Source organism: Meles meles, chromosome 2 (genome assembly GCF_922984935.1).
Source record: "Meles meles chromosome 2, mMelMel3.1 paternal haplotype, whole genome shotgun sequence".
Taxonomy (NCBI): Eukaryota; Metazoa; Chordata; class Mammalia; order Carnivora; family Mustelidae; genus Meles; species Meles meles.
Window position 1 is genome coordinate 91,075,442 of NC_060067.1, and position 12,481 is coordinate 91,087,922.

Genomic DNA, 12,481 nt, shown 5'->3' on the forward strand with positions numbered 1-12,481 from the left:
GCGAGGACTTTTGAGAATCTAAAATCTTGGGGGGGAACTGTTCTCCCTCTAGTACATGAACGCTGTTTCCATTTGTGAGATTGGGAAAATTTTCATAGACAACTTGTTCCACTATATCTTCTAGACTTCTTTCTTTCTCCTCCCCCTGAGGGATTCCAGTAATTCTGACGTTGGAACGTTTCATGGCATCATTTATTTCCCTGATTCTGTATTCGTGGCTTCTGAGCTGTTTGTTCCAGGCTTCCTTCTCATCCTTTCTATCTGTTTGTCCTCCAGCTCGCTAATTCTATCTTCTGTCTCAGTTACCCTAGCTTTTAGAGAATTTAGATTAGACTGGTACTCATTGAGAGCATTTTGAACATCATCCCTGGTGGCTTTCAGTTCTGCCCTAATCAATTCCGTTTGGTCATCCATGGCTTTCTCCAACCTAGCTATTGCCTGGATAATTGTTAGCCTGAATTCCTTTTCTGACATATTGTCTATGTCGATAGCCTTTAGCTCTGTTGCAGAAGGTCCATCCTTTGTGTTTTTCTTCTGTTGGGCATTCCTTTTCCTAGTCATTTTGGTAAGAGATGACTGAACGGATGTAGCTGGATGTATGGACTGTGGTGCAGTCAAGGTGCACCCTGGAACGCTTCTGTGCAATCAGGATTCCCCACTCAAATGAGCGAAAAAAGAAAAGAAAAAGAAAAAAAGAGAGAGAGAGAGAGAGACAGGAAAAAAAGGGAAGATAAAAGAGAAGGCTCAGCTCCAAGGTAAGATTTATGAAGTATACAAACAAAAAGAGACAAACAAAAAGACTGACAAAAGTATATGACAAGAGAAAAAAAAAAATATATATATATATATAAAAGCAAAAAAGGAAGAACCTCGTAAGATTTATATACTATCAGGACAAACACAAATACACAGAAATACTGGCGGAAGGAAAAGATGGGAGAGTGGTTATAAATTCTCAGTGTGGGCGAGGAGGGTTATTTTGATTCTTCCTGGATGTATCTTGATGTCTTTGTTAAAGGACTCAACTTTCCTAAGATAAAGGGGGATTAAAAATTGGTTTACCTATAGGGGTAGCATTGATTGGGGAAAGGGGATTACCTTGAAGTTTAACTCTATATGTATATTAGAAAATAAAAATTAGGGGCGCCTGGGTGGCTCAGTGGATTAAGCTGCTGCCTTCGGCTCAGGTCATGATCTCAGGGTCCTGAGATCGAGCTCCGCGTCGGGCTCTCTGCTCCACAGGGGGCCTGCTTCCTCCTCTCTCTCTGCCTGCCTCTCTGCCTACTTGTGATCTCTCTCTGTCAAATAAATAAAATAAAATCTTTAAAAAAAGAAAAAAAAAAGAAAATAAAAATTAAAAAAGAATAAATTAGACTAAACTAAACTAAAATTTAAAAAAAAATTAAAAAAATAGAAAAACAAAAGAAAAACATGGGTGTATGTTTCAAAAAGTTCAGGTTAGAAGGTTATTAAGGAATTTGATGTACTGGACATCTCACTGTGATGGTAAATAGGTTAAAAAATTATCTATATGTATAAAAAAAAGGAACCAGAATAGTGGTAACGAGTTAAAAATAAAATTTGTATTTATGAAGTAGTGGTGGTTGTTCTCTTGTCGTCTTTTTTTTTTTTTTCCTTCCTTCCTGGTTGGTTTTCTGGGGGAGGGGCCTGCCACGTGGGTTTTCAGTCAATGATGTTCCCTGAGTTAAGTCCTCCTGCCCCCCTCAAGGGGGTGACCTCTGAAGAAACCGTTTTTTTCAGGCTTTTGTTCTCTGGAGGTTTTTATGTTTGTTCATCTGTTTTCTCTTGCCTTGACAGCTTTTGATGGTTTTTGGAGGTTTAGAGGAACTGCACCCTGACCTCCCTCTCAGAGAGAAGCCTCAGAATGCTCTGCAGCACTGCTGGCAGAGTAGGTTCTGAGTCACGGTCCCTGGGGATGCAGGATCTCCTCCAGCAGCGGCTGTCTGGGCAGCTCCAGACCGCCAGAGAGGTTCCAAGCAGCCACTGCACACTGAGATTTTCCCGCTGGGCCAGGCTGGGAGTGCCTCGTTTTTCCGGGTCCCAGAGCTCCTGGCTAGCGCCTGTGAGCACCTCTCCCAGGGGAGGGTGTGGGGCGTGCGCGTCTCAGGCTCTGAAATCTCGGCATGGGTCTAAGAGCACCAGGTTAATGCCTGCCGGCACCTCTCTCAAGGAGGGTGTGGGGCGTGTGCGTCTCTGAACGCTGTCTGATGAGACTCCCAGCCCCTCACTGGGGCCAGACCCCACGCGTCGTCTGGCGTGCTGGCGGCTCAGGCCTACTGGCGGCTCAGGGACCAAGACCTGGTTTCTCCACCTCACTCTCTCTGGCTCAGCGCCAGGGGAGGCTGTCCTGGGTCTGGGGACTTAAGCCCCTGTCCCTAACCGCCCCAATTCCCACAATTTACCCCTGCGATCCTTTGCTCTTTTTTTTTTGAGTGCTTTCAACCAGACTCCAAGTTAATGCTGGTCCCCAGACGAAGGGCACTCTCGTATTGGGGTGTTACTTTCCAATGGGTCGCCTCTGGTGGCTCCCTCCTCCTTTTGTTTATCTTCCAATATCAGTCCGATGTTCCCACTCCGCTTTACCTGCCCACTGGCATCTTCTGCTCCTGTAGAGATCCAGACGTGTATAATTCTGATCTCAGGCTGATTTCATGGGTGATTGGAGTTCTTTGGTCGGTAATCAGCTCACTTTAGGGTACAGGTTGAAACAGCGCCTCCTCCTACTTCCCTGCCATCTTTTTTTTTTTTTAAAGATTTTATTTATTTGTCAGAGAGAGAGAGAGGAGCGAGAGTGAGCACAAGCAGACAGAGTGGCAGGCAGAGGCAGAGGGAGAAGCAGGCTCCCCACCGAGCAAGGAGCCCAATGTGGGACTCGATCCCAGGACGCCGGGATCATGACCTGAGCCAAAGGCAGCCGCCTAACCAACTGAGCCACCCAGGTGTCCCCTTCCCCACCATCTTGACTCTCCCCTCTATATTTTTTACAACTGAAAACAGACATGGTAATCCCTTTTCACCAGCATTATGTTAATAGGTAATATGTACATCTTGAATATTACAATGTACATTAAACTAAGAAAATTTTTAAATCTTTCTGCTGTGAATAAAGTGCTTTATAATTATTCCCTTTATTTTTATGTCACATATATCATAAAAACTAATGAATTATATGATGTGTTTTATTATCGTTAAAGAATATAGTTCAGTTTTTGGTTCTTAGCATTTATCTTGCCATCCATGGTAGAATAGGATTTTATATACTGACTTGTGCCAAACAGGTTAATACTGATGTGTGATAAAAAACAGAAGTGAATAAGCATACTGTTTTGTTATTTGCTTTGTTTTCATTTCTGGTTTTCTGTTTTTCTTGTTTCTCAGTGTATTTCTGTTTGTTCCATGTTTAAAGGTACTTGCTGCATCTACGTTGTTTGATCTCTGGCAAGTTACTGAAACTCATTGAGTTACAGTAAAATGGGGACAGTAATAGTATACTGTCCATCAAATTACTATTAGAATTAAGTGAAAAAATTCATGTAAAATGTTGAGTGTAGCAGTGACACAAAATAAATATTTAATGAATGTTACTTGGTTTAAGTATGAGTAAATGTTCTAGTTTAATTTAGGGGGTAAATGGTATCCAGGACTAAAAATTATTGGAACTTATTCAGTGATGTTGAGGGGAGAAGGTGGAAACTGTCTCCTTTTACCAGTTTCCTTTGATTATTTTGAAAGTGTTGTACTACGATAGTGAAAGCCTGTCCAGTGAGAATGAAGGTTTAGTCTTCAGAGAAATTATAAATCATTTTACTCTGTAACTTAAATCCTGAGAAGTCTGGGTATATTCAGATTAGTGTTTGGAGATTAGAGGAGCAATTTCCTTTATTATTTATCAAATATAAAATTAATGTGAGAATTTAAAAATAGAGTTGTTTTTCTCCTTTAAACATAGTGTATTTGTGTTTAAGGTTTTATGGTAAAAGAACGTCACCAGAAAAAGCAAGATATTGTCTACCTTCCCCTTCCTCTCATGCATCGTGAATACAAGTTCCAATTATTGTCATGCTTGATGATTCTAGACCCTACTGACTCAGTTTCTTTCATCTGCAGACTCATTCTGAAGAGAGACCATTCCAATGTGAGGAATGTAAAGCTTTGTTCCGAACCCCATTTTCTTTGCAGAGACACCTGCTCATACATAACAGTAAGTCACAATACAAGCAGTTGAGGGCAAATTGAATTATCTCAAACTTTGTTCTTATAACTCTTGAGAATGTTGGCATCACAAAAGTGGACCTGTATGTAGTTACATGATCTGCTTTTGAACGTAAAAAGGGCTGGTAATTCTGCCTTTCTCCTTTTCTTCCTTTATCCTTGCTTTATTTTCCCACATAAAGATAAATTGTTTTATGAGACATTTTATTTTATATCATTTCTTTTCACTATTTAAGGTTTGTATATAAAATCTTATCTTATGTTCAGTAAAGTATCTTTGAAATTTGTCTGAAATAGACATTTTTGTTCCCTTTTAAGTATAATGGTTAAAATATGCAGATGTCTGGCATGATTTTATTAGCTCACAGACTTTCTAGTTGGAAAGGATCAGAGTGCACATCTAATTTAACCTGTTAATGCGAGGGGAGTAGAGAAACTGCAGACCCAGAGAAACATGGTGACATACGCAGGGTTCCAGCTCTGGAGACAGCATCCAGATTCCGACAGTCAGGTGCTTTCTCTTCTTACTATATGCTGTCTCTGACTTTTTAACTTCTTTTGGCAGGAACACTTCTTTTTCTTTTTTTTTTTTTTTCTAAAGATTTTATTTATTTATTTGACAGAGAGAGATCACAAGTAGACAGAGAGGCAGGCAGAGAGAGAGGGGGGAAGCAGGCTCCCTGCTGAGCAGAGAGCCCGATGCGGGACTCGATCCCAGGACCCTGAGATCATGACCTGAGCCGAAGGCAGCAACTTAACCCACTGAGCCACCCAGGCGCCCATTTTGGGAGAAGTTAATACACATACATACCATGCAAAGAGCTATTTTTAGAATACAACACCTTATACCTACATTGCTGAAAGGACACTTTATATTATGTTATTTCAGAGAAAATGCTATTACTAAGCTGAGTTTTAAAGTGAGTTCTGTGTTCAGGTGTGGAAATAACCAGACATTTGTTACATTACTGTATCTAAAAGTCAAGAAAAATGGCATAACATAGGCGATATTTGTATTGTTTGCTTTTGAGTTGTTTAATCAGTGGAACATCTTCTGAAACAAAGTTATTACTGCTGATTAAATTTTTAATATTTCTGAGGAACATAAAACAATTAATCAGTTATGACAACAGTATAGATAAGATAGTTTCTTGCAAGAAATTTTCTCTGGTCAAGTAGAAGTGTCTACAATTCAAAATGCCAAAGATAGTAAAGTTTTTTTTTAATTTAATTTAATTTAATTTTTTCATCAGTGTTCCAAAATTCATTGTTTATGCACAACAACCAGTGCTCCATATAATCTGTGGCCTCCTTAATACCCACCTCCAGGCTCACCCAACACCCCACCCCCTCCCCTCCAAAACCCTCAGTTTGTTTCTCAGAGTCCACAGTCTCTCATGGTTTGTCTCTGCCTCCAATTTCCCCCCACTCACTTCTCTTCGCCATCTCCCAGTGTCCTCTGTGTTATTCCTTATGCTTCATAAGTAAGTGAAACCATGTGATAATTGGCTTTCTCTGCTTGACTTATTTCATTCAGCATAGTAAAGTTTTTGAAAATACTAAGTGGCAATGATCATGACAAAATGCCTCTTTTCCTACAGAAAAGATAGTGTTAAGGTCCGTGCCACTCTACATTTGACCTTACAGCTCTGGAGAATTGGTCAACACAACTTTTTCTTTATTAAAGACAGCCATGCATTTAAGAAATAAAATTTAGGGTGCTTGGGTGGCTCAGTTGATTAAGCTGCTGCCTTTGTCCCAGGTCACGATCCCAGGGTCCTGGGATTCAGTCCTACATTGGGGCTCCTTGCTCAGCAGGGAGCCTGCTTCACCCTCTCTTCCCACTCACACTCTCCCTTGCTATCTCTGTCTCTCTCTCTCTCTCTCTCTCTCTCTCAAATAAATAAATAAATCTTAAAAAAAAAATTTGCCCTGTAACAGCAGGAATTTCTATCCCATCATGCTCTCATTTGATTAAGAAAAAAAATCATTATAGATGAATGGATTTTTGAGTACGAATTGGGGTGAGTGAACCTCATTCATACTATTAAGACTTCTGTGGCCAAATTTAGCCTGTATGCTCAGGAAAATTTTCTTTGGATAGATGGAAATTAGTTTCAATAGCAACAAGGAATTTCTGTTTTAAGGAACCTACTAACTTTGATTTCTGCTGATTGGTTCCCATGCTCTTGAGACAGAGGATTGAAGCAGCAGTTTGGACTGTGTTTGCACATTCTGTATTTAATATAATGTTGGTCAGCACATTAATCACAGGCTTTATGAAGCTGCACCAAGACATTTGGCTGGGAAATCAGCTTTGTAGTTGACTGAGCAAGTGGGTTTTTGAAGGTAAAATTAAACATCAGATAAGGCAAGTGAGCTAAAAGGATGGGAAAAACCAGAAGGAGACAGAATAAGACGAAATACTAGATGTTATCTTACACAATATGAAAATGAAAACCTATTTAACTTCAAAACATGCAGGCTGTTTTAGAAACTTATATCCGCATTCTGGCCCAAAATATGAAGAATAACGTCGTAATTATTTTGGAAATTATTGCTATTTTCTAACAAACAGAAAACTGAAAAGCAGGTTACTGGCTTGCTTCTTGGTTTTAAGATAGGAAAAATCCTATCTTTAATCCTATGTTTATTTCTTTAAGGCAAAGAAATCTGATAACATCAGATAAAATCTCTTCAGAGTTAAAAAATTCTGATAAGCTTAAAACAAAGAAATCTGGAATTAAAATTTGAAAGAAGAAAGGTAAGGACTCCTTTGGTATAGCTTGAAGAGGTCTTTGTATAGGCCAATATTTTGATTCATGTGATAGTTTAATGGAAATGCTTTATAGGAGAAATCTTGGAGAATTACTGTTTTGTTTTTTATTTACTTAATTGTAAACATTTACTCATTTATTTTGAGAGGAGGACAGGGAGAGGCAGAAGGAGAAGGAGAGGGAGGGAATCCTAAGCAGATACCCCACTGAGCACAGAGCTCTAAGACACAGGACTGGACCTGGTGACCCTGAGATCATGACCTGAGCTGAAACCAAGAGTCTGAAGCTTAACCTACTAGGCCATACAGGCGACCCTTGTTTTTGTTTTTTAATTGTTCCTGAGTTGCTTTGCTTTATTTATAATCTTATGTCATTGATCATTTCTTTTACTATTACTGGTTATATGTTTTATACAAATGAGGCATTTAAATCTAAAATGATATATAAAGACAAACTAGATTATAGTGACAGTACCCAGCAACAAAAATGCACAAAGGCAACATATAAGCATAGCTCTGAGAATCTACACAATTCTTGCATGGTTTGGATGTAACTTTGTTCCAAGCATCAGATTTCATCAGGGCTCTCCAAGATTTTAAGTTAAAGAGCCATAATTCTGTTTGGAAAGCGTCATTTGTCTTTTTCTTTTTTTCTTTTTCACCTCTTTTTGTCCTTCCTTCCTTAAATTTGGTATGAAGAAATAATAAGATCTTCACATTTCTAAGTCTGTGCTAGTTATAATGGAGGGAAGTAGGAAGAGTTTGGTTGGCATTGAGGTAATCTATTTTAATGAAGAAAGTTATCTTTTGTCTCATAGTGAATATAATATGTGAATCTGTACTAATATAATTGTTTTTTAAAAGGGGAAGATATATTCAAATACTAGTCTGTCTTACTTACATAATCATGTACTTCCATGCATATGCAAGTTTAAAAAATACCATACCATATATCCCGAAACAGAGTTTGTGGAGTTGCTTTCCCTGCGGGCCTAGGCTATAAAATGAGAACAAGGTGAAAATCCTCACAGGTACCCAGGGGCTCTAGGGTAGAAAAGAATAGGTGCCCCAATCCAGCTGCCTTTCTAAGAGACAATCCCCCAACCTGTCTCATGAGAGCCTGGGAGGTAATTAAATTAATTAGCAGACCAAGGACCATGTTAGGGAACCTCTAGTCCAAATTCCTGAGATAGCGCTGAGGAAGGAAGGGGTGTCATAGCCCTCTCCTGTCTTAGCAGGGGTCTGGCTCTGACCCATTTCTGTGTGCCCACAGGGGCTTCCCTCCCCACCTCGCTACCCATGACCCTATTCTGCCCTGTCCCTTAAAGGCCATAAAGGCTGTGGTGGGAGTGAGGGGAGTTTAGGAGGGGCCCCAAAGGCCCTCCTCTGCTTGACTTACTCTGCTTGACAGAAGCCTTTTGTCACCATGAGAATCTACTTCAACCCTGAGCCCCTGCCGGAGAAAGACCTACTTCTAAAGAAAGTTCATGGTTCCTTTAGAAAGTTAGTTAATTGAGTCTCCACTTTTTCCAGTTAAAGAGTCTGAGAATGTAAGAGGGTTCAAGCACTTCCCGCTGGTCACACAACGAATGAGCAAATGTAGAATTGAAAGATGTGAAAAATTACCTTTTCTGGCTATGATAAATTGTTAGTAATAAGGCTAACTTTTTGGAGAAAAGAACACTATCTCTGGTACCCATGAGGGGGAGATAACATCATTCGGCTCTTGCATCTGATCTTTCTCTTATTCGATGTTTTCATTTCTAAGGTGAGAGGACTTTCAAGTGCCATCACTGTGATGCTACCTTTAAAAGGAAGGATACCTTAAATGTTCACGTCCAGGTGGTCCATGAAAGACACAAGAAATACAGATGCGAGCTGTGTAATAAGGCGTTTGTTACACCTTCAGTGCTTAGAAGTCATAAGAAAGTAAGTAGAAGCCTTCTGTGAGTTTGAATGAATTGCATACTTCAACAGTATGGGCGTGCATGCTAATTATAATGTGATAATCAATTTTATATTAATCAACATATTTCCTCCAAATGACAAGGGATGCATGGTTTATATGAGCTCTTCAGAAAATGTCTGTTCTCTTTATTTTTTCAGAAGAGGTATATAATTCGGATGAGGGTGAACCTAGATTGAGGTGTGAATTCTTTTTTTTTTTTTTTTAAAGATTTTATTTATTTATTCGACAGACAAAGATCACAAGTAGGCAGAGAGGCAGGCAGAGAGAGGAGGAAGCTGGCTCCCTGCGGAGCAGAGAGCTGGATGCAGGGCTCGATCCCAGGGCCCTGGGATCATGACCTGAGCCGAAAGCAGAGGCTTTAACCCACTAAGCCACCCAGTTGCCCCTGAGGTGTGAATTCTTCACCACAGCACTGAGCTATGGTGATAGATGGTACATCAAATACAAAGTATTTGATGAGTAAAAGCTTGTCAGTTTTTGTACATTTTTGAATTAATGTAGGTTTTTACTTAAAAAATGATCAGTGCCTTAATTTTATTTTTCAGAGCTAATTCAGGTGTTTATTGACAAGTTATTAGATTGAGCTCTTTTCTAGGATTGGAACTGTTCTTCTTCATCTAGCATCTCTAGGCCTAGGGAAGTTCTGGTACAGAAGAGGGACTTGATAAGTACTTGCTTAACTCAAATAAAATGAGGTTCTTACAGTGATTTGGAGATTATCTTTTTCATGTTATGCTAATTACTTTAAGCAAATCAAGAGGTTATTTTTATTTGGTTTGTAAGTACATTTTAAGGGTATTTTCAAAAATAGCAATATTCATAGTGTAACAAACACTGTTATAGATTTTAATGTTGACTTTAGAAATGACTATGAAGTGTAATAGATGCGGCTACTTTGTGCACACTGCTAAGTGAATGTGAGGAAGTGACTCGTATTTCAGTGTGAATTTTATTTTGGTACCTGTCCTTAGGGTAGCTGTGTCAAAGGACTGAATTGTCCATTACCTGTTTCTTTAATGTTCAGTAATAATATTATCTCCTTTTTTCAAATTTCTGGAGAGGATAGTCTTTCACCTTTCTTTGCTTGAATTATTTTTTTGTATGAATTTAATAAATTTGTGTCATGCTTAATCAACCTGGGAAAAAATAGTGAGTTTTCAAGAGAGATAATAGTCGTTTGTCCACAATCACAGATTGTCGTGGCAGAGCATTGTTTGTATTTGTCTCATACATTTACCAATATTGTCATAGTGATCTGTTTCCATGCTTTCTTATCTATATTTAAGATATTTTAGTATTATACCTTAAATGTCTTTTAAAACCAGTTAACCAAATTCCATACCTAATAATAAGATATATTTTTGAATTAAACCAAAGAAGCATATTAATTCTTTTCACTATTGTTGACTGAATGTTGTTTGGTTTGAAACTTGTACCACTGACAAGTCAGGTCATGTAAGTGAGCAATGAAATACTTACGTAGCAGCAAAAGAAATTATGTGGATTTTATAAAGATACAATAAATAAATTGGTAGTTGCCTCTTTGGAATAATCCAATGTTTTAATAACAGATATACACAATTTCTAAGCAACCATACACTAGTCAAGAAAGAATTGTTGTATTTTGCCCCTTCTGTCAGGGAATGAGAAGAATATAGGTCTGCTGTATGTTAAAATGCTATACCATTTCCTTTAAAATGAGCCATAATGGGGACCATGGGAATAACAGCTCTTACTATAAAGAATGTATAACTGTTTTGTATAAGAACTTAGAGTGAAAATGGAAAGTTAAGTGCCTGCCAAATGCAGAATCAAGGAGATGTCTGTTGTAGCCAGTGTCATTGGCTAGCGTGGCAGTTGGTTAGACTGTATTTCTGAAGTTTGAATATAATGTAAATTATTTTCAATGGAAAAATATTTAAAAGGACACTGATGTTGACTAAGGTATTTAGTTTATAACTTTTAAAAATCACAAATACAACAGTGTCTATCCAAATGCAGATTATAATTCAAATGTGGAAATTTTCAAATTAAATACCAATAAGGCTATGAAACTACTTATATTAAAGTTAGCAATGAATATGGAGAATGTTTTGCTACACTGGTGATTTTCTGAGATGAGACTGCCCTACTCCTTTCACTCTAACCTGCTAGTGTGTCCCTTCTGGGAACATATTTAAAAAAAAGAAAAACAAAAAAACTTTCCCATTGTTTTTACATTAGCCCATGGCAATGCCAGTAATTAGCACAAACCTAAAGCAAACACAGGCCCTAGAAACTCTGTGTTGTGGTGGTAACCCAGATGATCTGCTGTATGCTTTCATTAATTTGTAGGTCATCATTGAAATTAAAAAGAAAATTTTTAAAGTGTCACTGACAGTGTGCAGATATCTGAAGTAATTTCCTTCTTCTCCCTTCTTTTCCCCTTCTCCTAAGTTTGAAAAACAATGGGACTTGAAAAGTAGCTCTGACCTCTCATTTATTGGAATGACCTATTTTGGATGCTGGTGGAATAAGGTCTTCTGATGAGATTGTGAGACAAGTTTAAAAAGCTCCATCTGCCTCCTTTTTTTGGGAGAGCTTGCTCTTTTCTTTAAACTCTAACATTCTGTCAAAATTCACTTTTGATTATACTTATTCACCTTTCCTTGTGTGGTTGTTTTATGCTGAGATTAAAGGTATGTTGAGGGCAAGGATGTTCTTTCAAATTGACTGCTCAATTAACACCTGCTGATTTTCAAGATCAAGTCAGATTTATATTTCTCTCTGCTTTGCCGTAAAATCAATCCAGTCAGGCAAGCATAATGCAAATAACAGATTACTTTATTGAGATTAATTCTGTCCTCAAGAGTTAAATACACACAAAGAATGTGAAAAATGCTTCTAAGGAAGTGTTTCTTGGCAGCAGTCAAGGGCAGCTGTAACCCCATTTTGATTATGTGGTTTTGCCAGCATATACTGGTTTTGTATAACTTAATCGTTTTTACTTGGGGGCTCCATAAAGGCTTAAAAAGTAAACTGCAGAATTATTTTCAAATTAGCACTAATGCATGATTCTAAGGTTTTGGGTTTTTGGTTTTTGTTTTTTTTTTTTGAACCAGTGGGAATACTCATGATAAATTGTTTAAAATCTCATTGTGATACTAAATCATTTTAATGAAACATAATCCTGGAAAAAAGGATTTACCATTGTCAGAGACACTTAATCATTTTTACCTAATTCTTTATATTTATCCTCGACCCTTTTTATTCCTTTCCGTTTAGACACATACAGGAGAAAAGGAGAAAATCTGCCCATATTGTGGCCAGAAATTTGCCAGCAGTGGTACACTGAGAGTTCATATCCGTAGCCACACAGGTATGTAATTGGTAATAAAAACAACTTAAATCAAATTCTTTTAAAACCAGAAATATAGTCTGGGCTGTTTTCTCTTCCTTCAAATTTTATAGAATCCAGTCCCTTACTGGAGAAAAATTTTAAGTAAGTTTACTTTGCCAATTAA

At 38.1% G+C, this 12,481-nt stretch overlaps 1 protein-coding gene across 2 annotated transcripts in view; it reads left to right on the forward strand.

The window, feature by feature from the left end:
* Positions 1 to 12,481, forward strand: part of PRDM5 (PR/SET domain 5) — a 223,695-nt gene that overhangs the window by 137,082 nt on the left and 74,132 nt on the right. The window contains exons 11-14 of one of the 2 annotated variants that reach the window (XM_045998068.1): positions 4,129 to 4,222; positions 8,778 to 8,938; positions 11,415 to 11,495; positions 12,243 to 12,336. In XM_045998068.1, the coding sequence (XP_045854024.1) occupies positions 4,129 to 4,222; positions 8,778 to 8,938; positions 11,415 to 11,495; positions 12,243 to 12,336 (430 nt within the window). The remainder of the gene's footprint in view (positions 1 to 4,128; positions 4,223 to 8,777; positions 8,939 to 11,414; positions 11,496 to 12,242; positions 12,337 to 12,481) is intronic. The other variant, XM_045998069.1, reaches the window with a different exon arrangement.